Source organism: Fundulus heteroclitus, chromosome 24 (genome assembly GCF_011125445.2).
Source record: "Fundulus heteroclitus isolate FHET01 chromosome 24, MU-UCD_Fhet_4.1, whole genome shotgun sequence".
Lineage (NCBI taxonomy): Eukaryota > Metazoa > Chordata > Actinopteri > Cyprinodontiformes > Fundulidae > Fundulus > Fundulus heteroclitus.
In genome coordinates this window covers 28109233-28131762 of record NC_046384.1, presented here as the reverse complement: position 1 = coordinate 28131762, position 22530 = coordinate 28109233, and the positions used below count along the sequence as shown (strand labels likewise).

At 40.8% G+C, this 22530-nt stretch overlaps 1 protein-coding gene across 3 annotated transcripts in view; it reads left to right on the top strand.

The window, feature by feature from the left end:
- LOC105922977 (serine/threonine kinase 11 interacting protein) overlaps nt 1–22530 on the top strand; it is a 64045-nt gene that overhangs the window by 11513 nt on the left and 30002 nt on the right. For all 3 annotated transcript variants that reach the window (XM_021314429.2, XM_012858908.3, XM_012858902.3), the window contains exons 14-21: nt 13–444; nt 2875–3086; nt 3976–4086; nt 4366–4609; nt 9244–9401; nt 9487–9733; nt 18077–18186; nt 18890–18987. In XM_021314429.2, coding sequence (XP_021170104.2) covers nt 13–444; nt 2875–3086; nt 3976–4086; nt 4366–4609; nt 9244–9401; nt 9487–9733; nt 18077–18186; nt 18890–18987 — 1612 coding nt within the window. The remainder of the gene's footprint in view (nt 1–12; nt 445–2874; nt 3087–3975; nt 4087–4365; nt 4610–9243; nt 9402–9486; nt 9734–18076; nt 18187–18889; nt 18988–22530) is intronic.

Here is a 22530-nt window from a genome sequence, read left to right as displayed (position 1 = left end):
TCTCTCCGCCAGACATCGTTCTTCCCCACCGACAGGAGATCGAGCGCATGTCCAGCTTCAGAGATCAGCTGGGAGAGGACTGGCTGAGATACCAGCACCATCTAGATGGAGGAGCACCCGCTGTTATCCCCACGAGCCAGCCCGCTTCTCAGACTCTAACCAATAGCGTCGATGCCTCCAAAACACATTTGCCTAATGATCCTCCTGCGGAGGTCCCGGATGTTCTGCCACCGCCGCTCCTTTCCTCTGAGGCAAAGCAGCCGGACACAGAGTCCACGTTACAGTGGACTCAGCAGACTGAATCCACTCTGGACGCCAGCATTGTGGATGGTCCAGCTGTGAAGCTGGAGGAGGTGAGCTCCCATCAGTCGAGCCCTGACTCCCAGAGGTCTGCGAGGGCTTTGAGTGGATGTAGCAACCAAGAAGAAGAAGACGGACTTGGAGGTAGGACTGAAACCATCCTGTTCCATGTAACTTCATGTAAAGTGTCTCATCTGTTGCCACACTGGGGTACCTCTCCACCAGGTTTGTGCCTCTAGAGGCTGAGTCTGGATTGTTTTGCAGACACCTAATGGTCTTCTTCCAGGAATGTATCAGCATCTCCACAGCATGATGCTGCCACCACCATGTTTCACAGTAGCGATGGCTTGTTTTGGGATATTAAGCTACATACAGTTGGACTCCTGCTTACTACTGATGTGACTTCTAAAAGCCTTTGCTCACCCCAGGTTTTTTAGGTATTTAGGGTTTTTTCCATGTAAAGGGAACTGAATACAACTGAATCTCACACTTTTCTAACAATGTTATTTAAATAAAAAAAAAAACTGCTTCTCCTGCATTCCCTCAGTATGACGGTACCACCGTCATACTACCAATGGGGGTAGTATGTTGAGCTTTCGCCACATCTTTGTATTCTGTTTGTCCCATGAAGGCTATAAAGTGGATCAGAGAACCTTCTACCACATGGTTGTTGTGCCTTGATTCATGGTTCCGACCCTTTTTTTACCCCACGGACCGGTTTAGTGTCGGACAATAGTTTCACCGACTGACTTTTAAGGTGTGGCAGATAGATAAAAAAAACATAAATGATACGACCAGCATAAAAAACGTAGTATTTTGCAAACATAATAATGATCTAAATGTTCACATGCGATATAAAGTGCATGAAGAACGCAATTCAATAAAACGGTGAATCAGCGGGAGCAACACGGTCCCATATAGGGGCAACAGGACACGCGAAGCGTGTTGCTTATGTCCACTCTACTCTGAAGTGTTACTTCGTTTCATTGCAATAATGGTTACATACTTTTAAAGCCGCCGTTATTGCGTCGCCTCTCCTAGAAGTTCTGAGTAGCCACAGTTCCACCGGCTCTCCTCGATTCGCCTGCCCAACTCGGCGCCTCCCTACTCGGATTATCTTCTCACGCTTGCTTGGTGGTCCTGGGGTCCGAGCTTCCTGATGCCAGAACAGGCCGCTCCTTCGTCTGGCTGTTTTCATTCACAGAGTTGAAACTTACACCTTTATATGAGATATTTTGCTTCAGCCATGGCGGTAGCAAGGAGATCATGTTAATAGCTTACATTTTTGAACCGCAGTGATATTGTTTTATTGGGTTGATTGTGTGCTTACTACCAGACTGTGGGCTGCTCTGTCAGCGGAGAGAGCGTAAAGCGTTGGCCAAGAATGAGCTCCTCTAGAGCGGCCAGCACTGGAAAGAGGGGCGTTCGATCAAAGCTCTTCTCGAGTCAGCAGAGCCGGAGGAACCCAGTCTAGCTGGTGGAACTGGGCCTAGCAAGTGTCTTTAGTAGTGGGCCAGATCAATGCTTCACCGATAGCCCTTGCCATGCGGTTAGCCTCCAAGTATGATGCTATCAGTTCATTGTTGGTATAACTAAGTAATGTTTTTTGAGTGAGTGATAGACCTGTTAAAACCGGGCCATTTTTCAGAATAAAACTCTGTTCGACTCAGATTTTTATTTTTGATAAAAGGGGTTAACCTGACTCTGCCAGATAGATTTGCTTCGCATATCCATCTGGAAACCTTCCGTTGAAGTAATTTTGGGAAGGGGCGAATATACTGGTTAGCTGATTGGCCTATGTTGGTGATCGACGGGCCAAATAAACCAATCAGATCAACGAAGCATATGACGCACTCGTCAACATGCTTCGTCGTCGCTCGTAACAGAGCGACAACGAAAACACAACCACAAGCCAAGCTACTCTTGCTGCTGCAGGTAAAGGCTTGTTAGCTCATCAAAGAAATACTCTGTAATTCCGATAAAACTTGCTCGATAGCCACGCTAACGCTAGTTTCATCGGCTGAAGCCGCCATGTTCTTTAGACTGAACTGTCGATCTTCTCGTTGCGTCACGCTTCAACCCGCCTCAAAGCCAACGCTGATTGGACGTTCGTTTGGTGAACGGCTCCAAATTTTCTTTAACGGAAAGTAGCCAGACTGATCTGCGAGTGAAACCTTGAAAGCTCGCGAGATCAGGATGGTCTCCCGAGGCTAAAAAGGGGTTGCTCTAGCTTGTGGGAAACTGGATTTTAACTGTGGTGCCGCTCTACTATAAAGGCAGTGGAGCTCAACCTGAGCCGTGGATCTCTGCATCTCCTCCTCTTCTGGGCCTTTTTTTGTTTTTGAGGTAACTGGTGATGAATACAAATGCATGTCAAACTTTTAAGATTTTTATTTGTGGAAAAAAAAAAGCTATAATTAATTTATCATTTCCCTTCCATTTTACAAATTAGAGCTAATTCGCTAAAGTTTGTGGTTCTAATTTGACTAAATGGGAAGAAGATGAATACCTCTGTGAGGTGCTATACCTTTTAAGTCAGGCACTAAAACGTGCCTCGGTCCATCTTCTCTTCAGTTGACCTGTGTCACCCCCTGCTGGTCGGAGTCCTGCTCAACGAAGAGGACGTTGACGGCGAAAGTCAGGAGAGGAAGACGATGGAGATGTTTTTACGCGTTAAACAGGGTTTACTGCTGGAGGTGGACATGCAGCGCGGCATGGAGAGGTGTCGGCTGGAGCTGGACAGCCTGGCCCGGGTCGAGACCACAGAGGCCGTCTGGACCCGAGAGGTAAGGCGATGAAGAGATTGAGACTAATCTTCCTGATTTAGATAGGGCGGATTGGTAAGAAACACTATCTGGGAGTCCATCCTTCCTGCTTTCTGTATGTGTCCAGTTAATTTATGGTGAACTTTCGTTTGACTTCAAGCTGAGAAGGAAGTCCAAATCATCAGGCTGATGTGTGTTGAGATGTTTGCACTGCTGGGTTTGGTTTTCCCCAAACATGCTGGAGAGCATCATGGCCGAACACTTTGATGTTCTGCCTTTTAGAGCCATTTTGGTGTTTGAACCAAGGAGGGTTCATAGACGTTCTGGAAAAGTCTGGAGTTTTACTTCGTTATTTTCCTCGTGTGGAAATGAAAAAGAATATGGAATTTTGCAAAACGTCCCTCCTTCCAGACTTTCTTATGCAAAGGTCCAGATATCGTGTTCTTCCTTCCTGGTGTCAGTTTCCTTCTTTTTTGGGTTCTCCCTTTCTCCTTCATGTCCTTTCATGCTTTCTGTAGTCCTTCCTTTTTTTTCCCTTGAAATTCCTTCTCTCCCTTCCTTGTTTACGTCCTTCTTTTTGCTCATGCGTTCCTTTCTCCCTTGTAGCCTTTGTGTCTTGGCTTGTTTGCCTTCTTTTCTCCCTTTCTCTTGCTCTCCTGCATTGTTCCATATTTAAACCCTGACATGTACAATATGATAGCAAATCATAATGAACCTGTGTTTGAAATGTGCTTGTAGCATCTGCTTAAGTTCATTCCTGTTGTCTTTACAACCTGCCACCTTCTGAGCACTCACCTTTAACACAAAAGGTCACCACTGATAACACAGTCCGTTTTTGATGGCTTTAATCTCACTTACGTAACATTTTTTTTTTAAGAGAATAGAAGATTAAATGTGCTTTATTTCTCAGGACAGGGAGGCTCTGTTCCCTGCTGTAGAGCTTCATTTCCACTACATCGTTAAGTCCAAGCGGAGGAGATGCTACATCCTGCTGGATGATGACCCGCAGCAGGCAGCGCAGGTAACAGACGACCTCGCACACGTCTACAGCCGCCCGCTGGGTCTTAATGAGCGAAACAGCATTTTCCCCATTGGTGCTTTCAGCCTCCACTGAATTCATGTTTGACATGAGCTTCCAGCAGAACCCCTCGTTCCGTTTTTATTCGCACGTTTACGATCATTTTGACTCCCGTTGTTTATGAACCACATGTTGCACAACAGAAAACATCAGCCATTTAAAACTTGGAAGCATCGTGGCCATTATGTTTAAACATGATGAAACGGATTGTTTTCCTCGCAGGTTTTGACGGATATCTTGACCGCCGTGGCGGAGGAAAACCAGCGGCGGGATTCTGGACTGGGCCCCGGCTGCGCTCGCCTGCAGTGCCTTCGCTGCAGGTCCGAGTTCACCTCCCTTGTGCCAGCTGGTGAGGAGGAGGAGGAGGAGGATGCTGGAGGAGAAGGGAGGAGGATGCGACCGGCTGGTGGGGAAGGATGGTACGGGGAGGAGCAGACAGAGGCTGATTATAATCCTGGCTGCTCAGGTGAGGATGTAGGAGATTTTGTCTCTTTCAAACTGGGCTCTTGCTGCACAGTTCCTTTAAAATTTGATTTGCTGTTGTGATAAAAATGTCTTCTTCCTGTATATTCAAATAGTTTGAGCCCTACGTGCGTTTAGAAAAAGGAAAGACAAAATCAATAGTGATAGCTTCTATAGGAACTGTGGCGTTAAGTAGCTGCCAGATTCCGCTGATCAGCAGCATGTGGGGCCGCTGCTCTGAAAGCAGAGATTTTGGCCTGTTGCTGCTCTCAAACGTACTGGTGTGGTGAAACAATGCCAGGGTAGAGATGCAACAGCAGTGACCTTAAACACGGGATTCATTCTGCTCAGAGAAGTAGCAGCACTTAGCAGGCCTTTTCAAATCCGTTAAAGTCCTTCATTCGTTATTAATAAACAGGATATGAGATGGTCTCAAGCAGGGATTCAAAACATACAGGCGTGTGAAAAAAAATGAGTGCACCCAGTTGAATATTCAGTTGTTTCTTTAAAAGAAATGTTCACATATTCATGTTGAGTCTTATTTTGTATTTCTGAAACAAGGTCCTTTCTTTACTCAGCAAAATAACGATGTTTCTTGTAACCCTCTACTGGTCTCTCACGTCAGTCTGAGGGAAGTTTGCCCAATTCCTCCCGTTCATCCGAGACGTTTGAGAAGTTTCTTTCATGTTTGTCGTTTCAAAATGATTAATTTCAAAACAGATACAGAGTTTTTGGCAAAGTTTCTCCTCGACAGGTAAGCACCGGTCGTTGTATTTTACGAACAAAGATTTTTGCTCTATCGTTTGGTTTAAATGAATCCAACCAATAATTGGGCAATTTACCTGTCCTGCGTAGGTAAAGATTCAGTGTGGTAAATGGAGAGTGTATTTGTCAGTGGCAGGCTGTTGGGCTGCTTTGGCGCTCTGCATCTTTGTGGGCAAATTGTTTTCAACAATGACAACTTACTTTGGCTGAATAGTCTTCCCTCGCCATCTTGAATTTAGCTGCACAACGTCCCTGACTTTGGAGACTGCTCTTTGCTTCTTATGGTCTCAGTTCAGGGCGGGTTTGCTTGGACGTCCAGACCTGGACCCGGTTACAGTTGTTTTGAATGTTCTTCATTCAATGACTATTGTCTATACTGTGAAGTGACTGATTTTAAGCTGCTGCAGTCTTAAAGTCCTCAGACAACTCCTTGGAACCAACCATGGTGTTCACTCTGACTTCAGCAGCCAGGAGCATCAGGACTAGAAACCCAGGGTTTAAGTGGGGCAAACATCTTTTGAAATGCTGCGTAACAATGTTTTAATTATTTGCTCCTGATTTTAAACCTTGTGTATTTTTATCCATTTTAATTTTGGATTTTTTTGTCCTAATTTATTCATCACTGCTTCTTTTTTTTTTACGTTTTACTAAAATTTTCAACCATATTTTCTTCAGTTGTTAAACTGAAGCTTTGTTAAAATCAGTAATAATAATAATAAAGATGCATTTGTCTAAATATGTTGTAATATAAATATCTAAAAACAGATAGACTTTTTTAGGAGGTCCACATTTTTTCACATGGACTTTATATAATAATCTGGTTCAAAAACATCTGAGGATCCCCCAGAGTGACTCTGGTGTCACAGTGGAGAGAGATTATTAAACATGGTTCAGATGAATAAATGATCCTTTCTTTGCCAGAGGAAGTTTCCGCTGCTGGAAGTCATGTTGGGATCTGAATTTAAATGTGACTTTTTTCTATTGAGCTCACTATATTGTTTAAATCCCTGGTAGCAGGTGTTGTGGTTAAACCTAAAGACAACAGTGAAGGGAAGGTCATACACATGGCAAGCAGCATCATAGTCCCTATCAGCGTCCCATTACTGATCTCCCTCAGGCTACAGAGTTCCACTAAACAAACGCCTCTGAGCGATGCATCCCAGGCCTTATCACACGTCTCATATACTCAAGCTGCTCCTTCCATCTGAATTCCCACCTCTGTAATCAGCTCCAGACAGATAATACCCTGGGGCTCCTCCACCTGGCCTCCCTGTGATTCAGCCGCACCCGACTCTGAGAAGTCCTCGGGCATGCACAGACCGCGTGCCGGCTGTGTTCGCCACATGTCTGGGGGATTACTTCATACCTTGTTCCTTTGTTAGCATGTTTAACCTTGCTACCCTGAACAAATTGCAGCAAATACCTTTTTGATTCCCAGACATGTGATCTTAACATTTGTATTCCTGTTGGTTGCAGAAATCCTGCAGATATAAATCATAATTATATAATAATAAGTTAAGTTAGTAAGGGACGGGAGGGGGGGGGGTGAGAAAGTGGGTTTGCTGGATAAATAGAGCTGGGGTGTCATTCATGTAACATTGAAAATTAAATATATGACATGCAAAAAAGAGAATATGCATATTCAGTGACAACAATAGCTCAATTCAGTGGCTTTATTCAAAAAAAGCAATGCAGCAAACCACCAAACCCTGAGTATTTTCTATAAGAGAGGAAAACAAGATGTGCACAAGAGGGTAAGCGACAATAGCTGTGTAGATGACTCCATCTAAACACAAAAGGCAATGACCCATGAATCAGAATGCCTTTTATTGTCATTATACACATGCCGTTATACACATGTACAATGAGATTAAAGCCAACTCCAAACAGTGCAGGAATATCAAAATATCAATTGTGAAAAATGTATGCAGTGTGAGTACAGTGAATACCTTCTATGGGAAAAATACAAGTGCACTTTTTACATAAACAATAGTGCTGTCAATAACTCCACCCAGGAAAGAGACACAATTAAAGACACAGACGCAATGGGCCATAGCTGCCTTCTACGAGAAAGGAAAACAAAAACTACACAAGTTAATGGCAGCAAAAGCTACCTAGAAGCACTGAGCATGAAATACTTTTGGTTGGAAACAACTAGAAATAGTAATAGCAATAGCTCTTTTAGCAGCCCTGTCAACAAAAGAGACATGGCTAAACACAGAAGTCCTGAGTAGGAGCACTTTATATGAAAAAAACAAAAACAAATACAGTACACACAGTCAATTTAATGATTTTAGTCAAGACAGAAACACATCTACACACATTAGCACTAGAGTCTAGTCTAGTGACTAGTCCATGCATTTGTTACTTCAAGGCTGGACTATTGTAATTCTTTACTATCAAGAAGTCCACAAAATGCAGTTCAAAGTCTTCACCTGATCCAAAATGCTGCGGCAAGAGTTCTGATGAAAATCAACAAGAGTTATCATATTTCTCCTATTTTAGCTTCCCTTCATTGGCTTCCTGTTAAATCAAGAATAGAATTTAAAATTGGGAGGTAGATCCTTTAGCTATCAGGCTCCTCTCCTGTGGAACCAACTCCCAGTTTTGGTCCGTGAGGCAGACACCCTGTCTACTTTTAAGACTAATCTTAAAGCTTTCCTTTTTGACAAAGCTTATAGTTAGAGTGGCTCATGTTACCCTGAGCTATCTCTATAGTTATGCTGCTATAGGCTTAGGCTACTGGAGGACATCATGGCCTATTTTTCTCACTCTACTGATTTCTACTGTTCTCCAGTCTACTGTTCTCCAGTTTTGCATTGTATTACATTGAAATGACTGTTGTCATTTCAGCTTTTAACTTTTTGCTCTCTCTCTTTTTTTCTTCATAGTAGGTACACCTGGTCTGTCATTCTGTTAACTGTGACATCATTCCAAGGAAGACAGATCACCCGCTACTATAATCTAATGTAGAACAGATTACTAGATCAATGTGTGCTTCTGTGCTTTTTTGTCTCTCTTGTTGTGTCTCTGTTCTGTCTTCTGTAACCCCCAGTCGGTCGAGGCAGATGACCGTTCATACTGAGCCTGGTTCTGCTGGAGGTTTTTCCTTCCCGCTAATGGGTGGTTTTTCTTTCCACTGTCGCTTCATGCTTGCTCAGTATGAGGGATTGCTGCAAAGCCATGGACAATGCAGACGACTCTCCCTGTAGCTCTACGTTTCTCCAGGAGTGAATGCTGCTTGTTGTGACTTTGAAGCAATCAACTGATTCCCTTTATATAGGAAATTTTTGACCAATCTGTATAATATGATTGATTTTGACTTTGTAAAGTGCCTCAAGAAGACATGTTTCATGAATTGACGCTATATAAATAAAATTGAATTGAATCGAATAGACCATGTTGACTTTCTGCATAAAAAAAGTAAAACAAAGAGCTTGCATTGGTCAATAGTGGCAATAGCCCCTTGAATTGGAAAGAGAGACATCAGAGCACTGAAGCACTGTACCAGGAGCATTTTCTATGATAAACATAGAGAACTGTATTCATGAAAAATAATGCATCGATTGAGATGAGTCAGATAAGTAATCATTTTTTCTTCCCTAGGCGCTATATTTAGTGTGATACTTACAACTTCTGTAAGTTGCCTCACACAAACATGCTCTTTGTGGTTCAGTTGTGGTTGTGATCTGGTTGTGACATCACTTCTAGTTTCGAGTGCCAGCTCTTACGGAACTTGGAGCATTGTTTTATTTTTTTCTTTGTTTCCAACTATGGAGGCATTTTGCAAAGAAAAGAAACCACTGGAAAGCATTATGTTCCTTTCTTAATTGTAACCAACCAGTTTTTGCTTTGTTTGCTTTTCCTTTTTAGGAAAACCTTGTGTTTGTCCAGAATGTGGCAGTGACCATGTGGTTCAAGTGGCTGAACAGACGGCTCCTCTCAGCAGTACTCCCATCAGTCGATCTCCAAGGCCTGAAAGCGAAGAAGATCATCTGGATTTTACCCAGAGCCCTCACAGTGCAGATAAGGTTCGTCTCACTAATACTAGTCTTTTTTTTTTGTTTGATTGCTGTCTGGTAATTGTTAATTTATCTTTTTACTTTATGTCTACAGCTTGATGATGCAAAGGAACCTATAAGCAGTAGTCTCATCCTGGACACCGCCATCACATCAGTGGATCCGAGTTTCGTCACAGCCCAGGGAACCTCCTTCTTTATTGGGGAGGCTTCAGATGACACCAGCAGCCTCTCCTACAATACTGAGTGCCAAAGTAAAGAGGACCTGGCTGGAAGCTACCACTACTCCATCACAGGAGCTACACCACCTCCAGCCGAACCCACAGGGCCATCAATCTCTAAGGGTTAGCCCAAATTTACATTTTAAATCATGTTAAAAATGAGCAATCCGTACTATTAAAAGGCCTCCTAAAACAACTTTTAGCAGCCTAAAAATCTGGCTTTCTCCATTTTAACTGAAAACTATAATTATAATGCAGTAAGGTATGGTGTTCTTTCTCCTGAATCTGATATACACGTAATCACGCCTTTGTTAGGGGGGAAATATATGGAATTACATCCTTTGGCAGCTCTGCAATTCTTTCTTGGTGGACATAATCTTTCTTTCTCAGCATTTAGTGAGTCTCTATACATTAGGTGTTTCCCTATTTTGCTATTTGACTCTCTCTTTTTTTTTTTAAATCATCTTTATTGTCCCTGCAACATACATTCCAACATACATTCCAATGAAATTTATTCTCTGCATTTAACCCATCCCCTTGGGGAGCAGTGGGCTCCCACTGTGCGGCGCCCAGGGAGCAATCTGGGGTTAAGGGTCTTGCTCAGGGACCCAGTGTGGCAGTCTGTGGGAGTTGAACCCAGAACCTCCGGGACACAAGCGCAATGCTCTAACCACTAGAACTAAAATGTTCTGCTCTATTTTAAGAAATTCCATGTTTTTTTAAACTTATCCCATGGTTTCTTTCTCCTCAGCATTTAGTGATTCTTAAGTGATTCCCTAATATTTTCTTCGATCTCAGGTGAATTCCATAGTTTCTTTCTCAGTTTTTAGTGAGTCCATATATATTTTTTGATTCCCACACAGATACACTCATCCTCGTTTAATGTAAATAGTGAGGACCGTGTCTTAACTTCCATTCATTTTCAAGCCTTTCTATGGCCTAACCCAGGCCCAAGCCTTTACGGGTTTATACCTAACCTAAACCTAATTGGCATCTTAGTCCTAAACCTAATCCCAAGCCCAGAAAAAAAGTGAGGACCTTTTTTCCGTCCTCACTTTGCATCAAAGTACTTACTTCACTAGTAAAAAAAAAAAGCAAAAACCCATACCATACCCCCTTTATTTATAAACTGCTTTAAAATAACAAAGGTCATCAAAGTGCTGTACAAGCAACTGAAAATAACAATGAAGTTAGAATAGACAAGTAAAAACAGACCATAAAATAGAAAAATATGATAGTTAAAAACTGTTATAATAGTTCAAATCACTGTTAAAATAGTTCAAAGTAATGCTGCATCAAACTTTAAAGAGTCTGTCCCCCTTTTAATATTGTCAGTATTGCAGAAATACCCTGCAGATAGCATCAATGTTGTTTCTTCCGATTCACAAATAGATGTCTTTGTTAACGGTGTGACTTCCTCATTGCGTTCTGCATTAGACAGTGTAGCTCCCTTGAAAAAGAAGGTGATTATTCACAGGAAGCTGGCTCCCTGGTTTAATTCAGAGCTGCGTTCCTTGAAGCACAATGTTAGGAAATTGGAGAGAAAATGGTGCTATACACATTAAGAGGAATCCTACTTAATCTGGAGTGACAATCTATTGTTGTATAATAAGACCCTTTGCAGAGTTAGAGCAGCATATATTTTATCATTAATTAAGAACAAAAATAATCCTAGATTTCTCTTCAGTACAGTTGCCAAACTTACACAGAGACACAGCTCTGTTGATCCATCCATTCCCTTAGCTCTTAGTAGTAATGATTTTATGGGATTCTTTATAAATAAAATTAATTCCATTAAAAATAAATAATTGGCATCCTCCCAAACAAGATTACCTCGTCCTTAGTAAGTGAGGCAGCATTGGAGGAACCTGCGCAGTGTCTGAACCGTTTAGAAGCAGTAGAGCTTTCTGAGCTATCTAAAATTCTAGCTTCATCTAAACCTTCTACCTGTATGTTAGACCCAATCCCAACCAAGTTGTTTAAAGAGATTTTCCTTCTGATCAGTAGCACTATTTTAGACATGAATAATCTATCCTTAGTAAATGGTTATGTACCACAGGCTTTTAAAGTAGCTGTTATTAAACCTTTACTTAAGAAACCATCTCTTCATCAAGATGAAGTAGTAAATTACAGACCTATATCTAATCTTATTTTCTTATCTAAAATTCTTGAGAAAGTAGTTGCTAATCAACTTTGTGAACACTTACAAAGTAATGACCTACTTGAGGAGTTTCAGTCAGGCTTCAGAGCTCATCATAGCACTGAAACAGCTCTGGTGAAGGTCACTAATGATATTCTCATGGCCTCAGATAATGGACTTGTGTCTATACTTGTCCTGTTAGATCTCAGTGCTGCATTTGATACAGTTGATCACAATATTCTCCTACAAAGACTTGAGAATACTGTAGGGATTAAGGGGAAAGCGTTGGGCTGGTTTAAATTTTATCTATTGGACAGATTCCAGTTTATTCATGTAATAATAAATCTTCTTCAAACTCTAGGGTCACCTGTGGAGTACCACAGGGTTCAGTCCTTGGACCAATTCTCTTTACTATATATATGCTTCCGATTGGCAAAATTATCAGACAGCATGGGATTAATTTCCACTGTTATGCTGATGACACTCAGCTATATTTATCCATAAATCTTGATGAATCCAATCAATTACTTCGACTGCAGTCATGCCTTGATGACATCAAAAGCTGGATGACTTTAAATTTCCTGCACTTAAATTCTGACAAGACAGAAGTTGTAATCTTTGGACCAGAGTCCACAAAAAATAAACTTCTTAATCAACCACTTAATCTGGACGGCATTAACTTGGCCTCTGATGATAAAGTAAAAAATCTTGGTGTTATTTTCGACCAAGACATGTCATTTAAATCCCATATTAAACAGGTTTCCAGAGTTTCCTTTTTTCACCTCAGGAATATCGCCAAAATTAGAAACATTCTGTCCAGGGGTGATACTGATAAACTAGTCCATGCATTTGTTTCTTCAAGGCTGGACTATTGTAATTCTTTACTATCAGGAAGTCCACAAAATGCAGTTCAAAGTCTTCAGCTGATCCAAAATGCTGCAGCAAGAGTTCTGATGAAAATCAACAAGAGGGATCGTATGTCTCCAATTTTAGCTTACCTTCATTGGCTTCCTGTTAAATCAAGAATAGAATTTAAAATTCTTCTTCTAACGTATAGAGCCCTTCATAATCAAACTCCATCATATATCAGAGCTCTGATTACCCCGTATGTTCCTAACAGAGCACTTTGCTCTCAGACTGCAGGTCTGCTGGTGGTTCCTAGAGTCTCTAAAAGTAGAATGGGAGGCAGATCCTTTAGGTATCAGGCTCCTCTCCTGTGGAACCAACTCCCAGTTTTGGTCCGTGAGGCAGACACCCCGTCTACATTTAAGACTAATCCTAAAACTTTCCTTTTTGACAAATCTTATAGTTAGTGGCTCATGTTACACTGAGCTACCTCTATAGTTATGCTGCTATAGGCTTAGGCTACTGGAGGACATCAGGGTCTATTTTTCTCACTCTACTGAGTTCTACTGTTCTCCAGTCATTTCAGCTTTTAACTTTTTGCTCTCTGTAATTTTTTCTTCATAGTAGGTACACCTGGTCTGGCGTTCTGTTAACTGTGACATCATTCCAAGGAAGACAGATCACCCGCTACTACCATCTAATGTAGAACAGATTACTGGATCAATGTGTGCTTCTGTGCTTTGTCGCTCTTGTTGTGTCTCTGCTCTGTCTTTTCTAACCCCCAGTCGGTCGAGGCAGATGACCGTTCATACTGAGCCTGGTTCTGCTGGAGGTTTTTCCTTCCCGCTAATGGGTGGTTTTTCTTTCCACTGTCGCTTCATGCTCTCTCAGTATGAGGGATTGCTGCAAAGCCATGGACAATGCAGACGATTCTCCCTGTAGCTCTACGCTTCTCCAGGAGTGAATGCTGCTTGTCGGGTCTTTGATGCAATCAACTGGTTTCCTTATATAGGAACATTTTTGACCAATCTGTATAATATGATTGAATTTGACTTTGTAAAGTGCCTTGAGTTGACATGTTTCATGAATTGGCGCTATATAAATTGAATTGAATTGAATTAATTAAAAATAAATAAAAAATAATCCAAAAATGGCATCAACCTCTCAGGATGTGCAAAACACTTCTGCAAACAGGTGTGGTTTAAGAAGAGTCTTAAACTCTGAAAGAGAGGACCTGCCTTACATTGAAGGGCAGATTATTACAAAACTGTGGAGCCGCTACAGCAAAGGCAAAATCTCCCCTTAATTTCTGTTTTGATTTAGGGACAATAAGGAGCTGCTGGTTGACAGCAAAAACATTCTCGCTCAGCTACAAGTACAAGAGCACACAATGTGATGTGAGGACCATCTTAAAAAATATTTTAACTTTAATATATGGACTTGTCAGCCTGGACTGAATTAATGTACATTAACGCCACCGATTACATCGATACTAGTTTTTTCTTGCCTAAACATTTGGTTTTTCCATATTTTTGTTTCTCAGTGTTAAGCAATCCCATTTGTGTTTTTTGTCAGTATAAAGTGAGTTTGTTTACATGGCACCAATTCACAATAGGCTACATTTCATCATACAGAATCATACAGATTCCAATTCAAATTCATACCTGATTCCATGAATTATTTTTAACTGTAATTAATTCAGTGTGTTTCCCTACTTTATCTTTAGAAAGGCACGTGCAACTACAGCAGTTCTCATTTTCTACAGGGTTTACAAAACCAGAATGTTCGAAGAAAATTCTTTAGGAAGCTGCCTATGTTTGGCAACTTTTATTGTCTTAATAAAAAAGCTTTATTGCAATTTGGGCTTAGAAATTAAATTAGATTAAAGCCAAACTCTTGAAGCAGTCTCCCTTCTCTAGCTTAATGAAGGTTGGTGGAGAAGGCAGTTAGGCATCAGACATATAAAACATATAAGCTTCCATTTCAAGACAAAGAAGTCAGTAATAAAATAAAAAAAAAACAATACAACAAAGTAAGTAATTGTGTTTATTTTCAGCAGTATAATATGACTATAATTTTGTCACTCCTGATTCTAATTCTAAACATCGGCTGGATGATGTGGTCCAAACTGTTTATGCCAGCTTCTGAATCTTCCTTAAAAACAGACTGAAACAGCTGTCAGAGGCGAAAGATTTTAATCTGTTAGGCTTTCTGTAGGATCCTTCGAAAGTTCCTCCGTGTTTCTGCAACATTTGACTCCCCAACATCTGTCTGCCATTTTTGGGACGAACCACATGGTAAATTGCAACAAGACAGATTGGAGTCATTACTGAAAGTGATGGGGGAGAAATGAAAGCCTAAGAGCAGGATTAGTGAGTCCTAATGATAGCTTTCTTTATCTTTTTTTATTTTTAATTTGTAGTGCTGTAGTTGCCGAGTCAGTACCGTATAATCTGTGCTTGTGAAACCACAGAGTCACAATGAAGATGGCTCATCCTTAAATGCTGAATGAGTTTTTTTTTTTTTTTTTTTGTGACTCAAAGGCCTGATTTCTCCTTTTTGATGCTCTTTATCTGTAAAGGTACCCTCTTTACGAGCAGTTTTGTTCCTTCACCTTTAGAGGAATAGTTTTCTCCATGTTTAAAGGTCTTTTTAAATCTGATCTTTTTGTGCTCTTTAAATCAAAGGCTCCTGGCTTATTTTGGCCTCTGTGGGTCCTTGCCCTGTCATTTCTGATCAGCTGTAATCATTCATCACCCCTCAGATAACTTCTGTTGTGGATTTATTGCTCTTAAATGCTTCTCCACCGTGTGGTTGTTGGCTAATGCTGTGGTCTGCTGCAGTAAAATCTGGCTACGGTTTCACAAAAAAAAAAAAAAAAAAATGAAATAAATAAGCACCATAAAATATGTAATTGGTCCCACACTGATGCCAGAAATCTATCCCTCAGCTATTAATGGAAGATATCATTTGAGGGATTGAGGGAAAAATGGCACAAATCTGCTCATTCATTAGTCTTCCAGCTTATGTTTAGCTGAGAATACAAGCAGAGCAGCAGCAGTGGGTTTTAATGAACTCTTGTTAAAGGACAATTCCAGGATTTTTCTTTCTTTATATTTTTCTTTGACAAATTTTGTTGTCAGATGCAAAAATGATTACCCTCAGCTGAAGGGTATTTCTTAGGAATATGGATTATAGGCAAACATTTTGACTAGCATCACCCAATGCTAATGTAGAAGTAAATCAGATGTAACGAAACTGATCCTCAGCAACAGCGTTCTAGATCAATTAGAACATTTTAAAGGGGACTTGTCATCCCTTTCAGTTCTTCCTTTTCACATTGAAATCATTCAGTTGTGGTCTATATGTAGGGAAACTGCAGTGCTTTGGTCTGAATTCCTCATTAATTTACCCCCACATTCCTTTGATTTTACCCCTGTTCCACGGTGTGTCTCCAGAACAACTTGCTTTGAAGGCCCCCCTCCAGGTCGCAGAGCATTCCACTACAACCTGTGCAGACATTTTTGCAGTATCCTGGGAGACGCTGTAATGAACAGCTGAACATTTTCTTTTATCCACTTTTCTTTTATCCAGAAATAAAAATGGCGGATTTGCTAAATTGGTTAGCCGGAAGTACATTGCCTTTGTTTTTTTAGCAGCTCCACAGCAAATACTGTGACGTAATTGTTCAAAAACCACAATGGAAGACAGTGAAAACTGAACAGCTTGAAAACTATGACCCAAAAAAGATATAATCATATCTATCAGCTTCTGGACAGACTACATTCACATGTTCTGAATTCCTAGAGACTCCAAGTACACAGAAAATGTATTTAAGGGCTAAAACAATAGTAGATTTTATATGATATGTCCCCGGCCCTTTAAGGTATATGTTTGGACATACAGCTAAACTATTATCCGGTTTATAAGGTTAGACATCAATGTTGCAAATGCATGCACCCGATATTCTGCGTCACTTTAGGACATTTAAGAAACATTGCTTGTTTACAAAGTAGTCCATACTACTCTTTGATTTCATAAAGAAAAACAACTTACATTATGTTAGCAAAAATATCTACTTGTCTGCTTTCACACACATATTAACTCGAGTAACAACCAGTTTGTAATCAATTGGGTTTAAAATTACGTCAACCCATTCTATGCCGCTATAACTGTTTCAGTTCCTCTGAGGAGGTTTTCCACAAGGTTTGGGAGTGAGTTTCTGGAAATTTTTGACCATTCTTCCAGAAGTGCATTTGTGAGGTCAGACACTGACGTACAAAAAGTACAACGTCAGTTGTCTCAGGACTTATTCATCCCAAAGGCTGGGGTCAGGACTCTATGGAGCCCAATCAAGTCTGTCCACACCAAATGCAATCATCTATTTAATGGCAGGATAATTTAATGACTGGACTTGTTTCAGAGTTTTTCTCAACACCGAAGATAATTACCCACATTTTGTTACAGTTTGCCGTGGGGTAATTGCTGTTGTCTTTCAGACAAGGCTGTAATTTAAGTACCATACATGATTAACATTTTGTGAAGAGGTGTGTATGGGGAGAAAAAAAAATTGTGGTTCTTATCCAGAATCCTGTTGAACTCCATGCTTCTGTGGTCTAACCTTTTCTGGAAAAAAATATTTATTAAGCTAATAAATATTAGAGGGAAAAACCTTCCCGCTAATGGGTGGTTTTTCTTCCCACTGTCGCTTCATGCATGCTCAGTATGAGGGATTGCAGCAAAGCCATGTACAATGCAGACGACTCTCCCTGTGGTCTACGCTTCTCCAGGAGTGAATGCTGCTTGTCGGGACTTTGATGCAATCAACTGGTTTCCTTATATAGGACATTTTTGACCAATCTGTATAATCTGACCCAATCTGTATAATATGATTGAACTTGACTTTGTAAAGTGCCTTGAGATGACATGTTTCATGATTTGGCGCTATATAAATAAAATTGAATTGAATTGAATTAATAGTTATTTATTGGAAATAACTTACACACTTCATTTACACAGCACGATCTAATTACTAGTGCTGTGTTAACATTATTCTAACTCAATTATCCAATTTGTACATAACATTTAAATGATAATGTAGTAGTTTATTGTCAGTTTAATAGTAATTAGACATTCTGGCAACGGAAGTACTGGTTTTACCCACAAAATCATTTAATCTAACAATTTCTGTAATTTTTCTTATGTTTGGTGAGTAAACTTTTATAGGTAATAGAAATTATGTGTCAGTGACATTCTTTCACTCGGCCGCTTTTCAAATGGAACAGGACAAGAAAGCTGAGAACACCTAGACCCTTAAAGTAATAATACCAACGATAGTAATAACAAAATGAACTGGCCAGTTGCAAACTCGAGCAGTTTTGTTTTATAATAATAATTCATCTTCAAATCACAAGTTTAGGTTCCAGATATTTACTTAGATGTCCTGTTTTAATGTGAAGCCTCTGCTGTATTGTGACTAGATGACTTGGATCTGTTGTCCGAGGACTACGAGTGTGTGGACCATCGGCTGAAGCTTTTCTTGGATGTGGAGGTCTTTGAAGAGGAAGAGGAGCTTCACTCTTTCCTCAAGGTTTGTAGGAAGAACGCACAGATGGGAAGGATATCTCTGGGAAAAGATGTGGTTAATTCAAATGTTGATGTGTGAAGAAGAGTCGTAGAACATTGTTTCTGGGATTTCTTTTAAATCTTTGCCTTAGAGACCAAATTACTTCCAGATACTTTAAGCAGAGACGCGGCTGTTCTAATATTCACAATTGCCCATTAATTATCTGTCGCACGGCTCTAAGGTTAGGTTTTAAAGCTTAGACTCAGTTTCCTAAACTGCAGCTGTGGTTCCGTCTGCCTGTCAGGCAGCCTTTTTTTAAAACCGTGAGCAAATCAGCAGGTGAACTAATTTCTCAGCGAGAGCCCTGAACAAACGGGATGACGGAAGAGCAGCTGGCAGGAGGAAACAGCAGGTCTTGCTGGGTTCGCCTCAGTCCTGCATGTCTGCACTCTGACAGCAACTTCTTAATTTTTCACTCCTGGTTTGTGTTATTTGGGGGGAAATAGATGAGGTTGTGTTTTTTTTTTTTAACCCCCGGTGAGAAAAGTGGTGTCATCTCAAAATACAGATGTTAATAGTTTACTCTTGAAATTATGGCTCAATGAGCCTTATTACGATGCTATAAGAAAAACAATATTCACCCAAGAAAACAGCTGTTATTTATTGCATTTTCTTTTTCAAATATTCAGTAACATCATGTTCCTCTTTAATTTCTTTGAATCCACAGATGTCAGCTGTAAAATTTGGGGAGTTAGGGGAGGTTCCCTCGCTGTTGGTTGTTTCGAACCAGCGGTTATACTTTCTGGAAATGACGTCAGATGGGCGGTAAGTAATGCAGAGTTTTGCTTTGTTCTCTTTAAAACATAACTGGATTAGAGCTCTGTAATGCAAATTCTTCCCCCAACTGGAGATTTTCATACTCGTTTGCTGATTTGAAATGGATATATTTTGTAATATTATGTTCTTTACAAAATGCTTCCAATTTGTGTTAAACTGAAACAAAAACAGACAGAAAGCAGCAATAATTATTGCCCCAGAATGAAGCATACTTCAAAACCAAAGCAAGGGCAGAAAGTCAAGTATACGTTGGTGGCGCTGAATGCCGTAGAACGTCTAAGAAAAAAACAAATATAATGAAAAAAGTAAATACTTATGGGACCATGCCACACTTTTTAACAACGTTTGCTTTACTTATAAGAAAACAGAACCCGATAATTTCTGGCCATGAACTAAAACCACAAGAGCACCATTGGTGTCAGCATCACAGTGTGGGCATTTTAGTGATTGACTCCAGAAAAAAGGAAAATTGTCCAGAGTTGGAGTAATAATGGTAGTGGTAAATATAAAAAAAATGGTCCAGTACAAGCGAAGAATTGAAACTAATAAAAAATAAATCTTACTCCACACAGCGTCCCAGAGCAGTTTGCTAAAGCAGAAGTTAAGCGATATAAGAAGTTGTAATCTCACCGAAAATTCTTAAAATGTCCCGCTTGAAGATTCAGATCAAATCGGTCACAATGAATGAAAAAGATATGGTAAAGTCATGGAAATGTCCAATATACAGCACAGTTTAATGGTATTTGCATTCCTACTTTTTGAGAAATTGCCAAATGTTTATACACTATCTTCTAAAAATATCCAACAATATGCATTCAGGTGACTGACTCTTAAATCTTTGTAACAAGGTGTTCTTTTGTTTTATTTTTTTTTTGTAAAATAAATGTATTTTGTATCTGTGCTTGGTACAGTGATCACCTTGGTTACTTCAGACCTCATTCTTGCCTCTGAGGTCAGTCAGAACTTTCTTCAAGGAAGCACCGTCCCAGTCCATAGCAACATTAAACTGGCTTCACTGGACCGTGATGCTGATGTTCCAGTATCTTAAATGGGCCTGTTTGGGTCAGATGGTTACACTGTTTATATAATGGCCTATATATATATTATACAAAATCCACAAAAACACAATTTTATGCTGTATTATTTGTCCACACAGATGCACTATGTTGCCAAAAGTATTCGCTCCCCCATCCAAATAATGAAAATCAGGCTGTCCAATCCCTTCCATGGCCAAAGTGGTACTAAATCAAGGCCCTGGTCATGCCTGCTGTTTCTGCAAGCATTTGTGAAAGAATGGGTCGCTCTCAGGAGCTCCTTAAGCTCCAGCATGGTGCTGTGATGTGATGCCCCCTGTGCAACAAGTCCAGTTGTGAAATTTCCTCGCTGCTACATACCCGCTGTCAGCTGTCAGTGGAATTATAACAAAGTGGAAGCCTTTGGAAATGACAGCCACTCAGCCATGAAGTGGTAGGCCATGTAAACTGACTGAGCGGAGTAAGAGGATGCTGAGGTGCAGTGTTGTATAAAGTACTGAAATCTCGGAGTCAAGTAAAAGTATAAGTACCTTTCCAAAATATGACTTTGGTAAAAGTCCAAGTCACTGACTGAAATGTTACTTGAGTAAAAGTCTTAAAGTGTCTGAAATGTCTTGTACTTAAGTATGAAAATTACTGTAAAAAAATATGTACTCAAGTAATGTAATAAAAAGTATAAGTAAGAAGTAAAACAAAGCAAATGCAGTTTGAATGACATTTTTTAGATTTTGGTAAACTTTGGAAGTCAAATTCACTTGAAATAATATAAACAACCAAGTGCAGGAGAAATTTAGACCAAGTTTAGACAGAAAATACAACCTTGTTGTAAGCTTTCAGTTTTCCTTGTTCAAGTAAAGTCAGTGCTATGCACTTTTAAACTGTACACAACCAAGTGCAGGCAAAATTTAGACCAGGGGCTGTATACTAAGAACATGGTTAAGTGATAAACCAGGTCTAGTTAACCTACAAGAAGTGGTAAACCTGCTAATAGATACACCTGCAGGTTATCATTTAGTTAAGAAAATTAGGACTCTCTGCTATTAGATGCTTTACCTATACCACAAGGTTAATTTAACCTGCCCTACCACTGAACCAGCTTCTTATCCTGTTGGTGGTGATAAACAAGCCCAGGCAAGTCCCAACTTTGTCGCAGTCAATCGGTAGGTGGGGTCAAAACACTTGCGTGCGTGAGTCTTTCTCTCTCTTTTTTTAACGAGTAACTAAACCAAACATTGTAAATGTATTGGAGTAAAAGTATGCAATTAAGTTCACAAATATAGTGAAGTAAAAGTTATCAAAAAATGTTATACTTGAGAAAAGTATAAAGTACTCAAAAATGTACTTAAGTACAGTAGTGAAGTATTTTTACTTTGTTACTATACAACACTGCTGAGGTGCACAGTACGCAGAGGTTGGCAACTTTCTGCAGAGTCAATCACTGCAGACCTCTTAGGGCAACTCCCTGCTCCCAACAATGTGGGAACAGTTTGGACATGACCCCTCCCTCTGCCAACACACCAAGCATGACACCAGAGAACAAAGCAAGGTCCAAAAAGACATGGCATGCACAGGGTCCTGACTTCAGCCTGATAGAACACCTTACTAATTAGAATAGAGACTGTGAGCCAGGCATTCTCGTCCAGCATCAGTACTCCGTCCGTCCGTCCGTCTTCTTCCTCTTATCCGGGGTCGGGTCGCGGGGGCAGCAGCTTCAGTAGGGAGGCCCAGACGTCCCTCTCCCCGGCCACTTGGGCCAGCTCCTCAGGAGGGATCCCAAGGCGTTCCCAGGCCAGCCGAGAGACATAGTCCCTCCAGCGTGTCCTGGGTCTTCCCCTGGGCCTCCTCCCGGTGGGACGTGCCCGGAACACCTCACCAGGGAGGCGTCCAGGAGGCATCCTGACCAGATGACCGAGCCACCTCAACTGGCTCCTCTCGATGTGAAGGAGCAGCGGCTCTACTCTGAGTCCTCCCCGGATGACTGAGCTCCTCACCCTATCTCTAAGGGAGAGCCCAGACACACTACAGAGAAAACTCATTTCAGCCGCTTGTATCCGGGATCTCGTTCTTTCGGTCACGACCCAAAGCTCGTGACCATAGATGAGGGTAGGAACGTAGATCGACCGGTAAATCGAGAGCTTCGCCTTTTGGCTCAGCTCTCTCTTCACCACAACGGATCGGTACAGCGCCCGCTTCACAGCAGACGATGCACCAATCCACCTGTCAATCTCCCGCTCCATCTTCCCCTCGAATGAGGGGAAGCATCAGTACTGACCTCACAAATGTCCTTTTGAAAGAATAGTCATAAATTCTCATACACACTCCAGAACCTTTTGAACTGCTTTCCCAGAGGATTTGAAGCTGTTCTAGCTGCGAAGGGCAGACCGGCATCATATTGAATCCTGTGGATTAAGAATAGGATAAATGAGTCAAGGAGGGTGAGCGAATACTGCATGTTTTAGTTATACTGTATAGGGCATATAGTGGAAAAGCCCTCTGT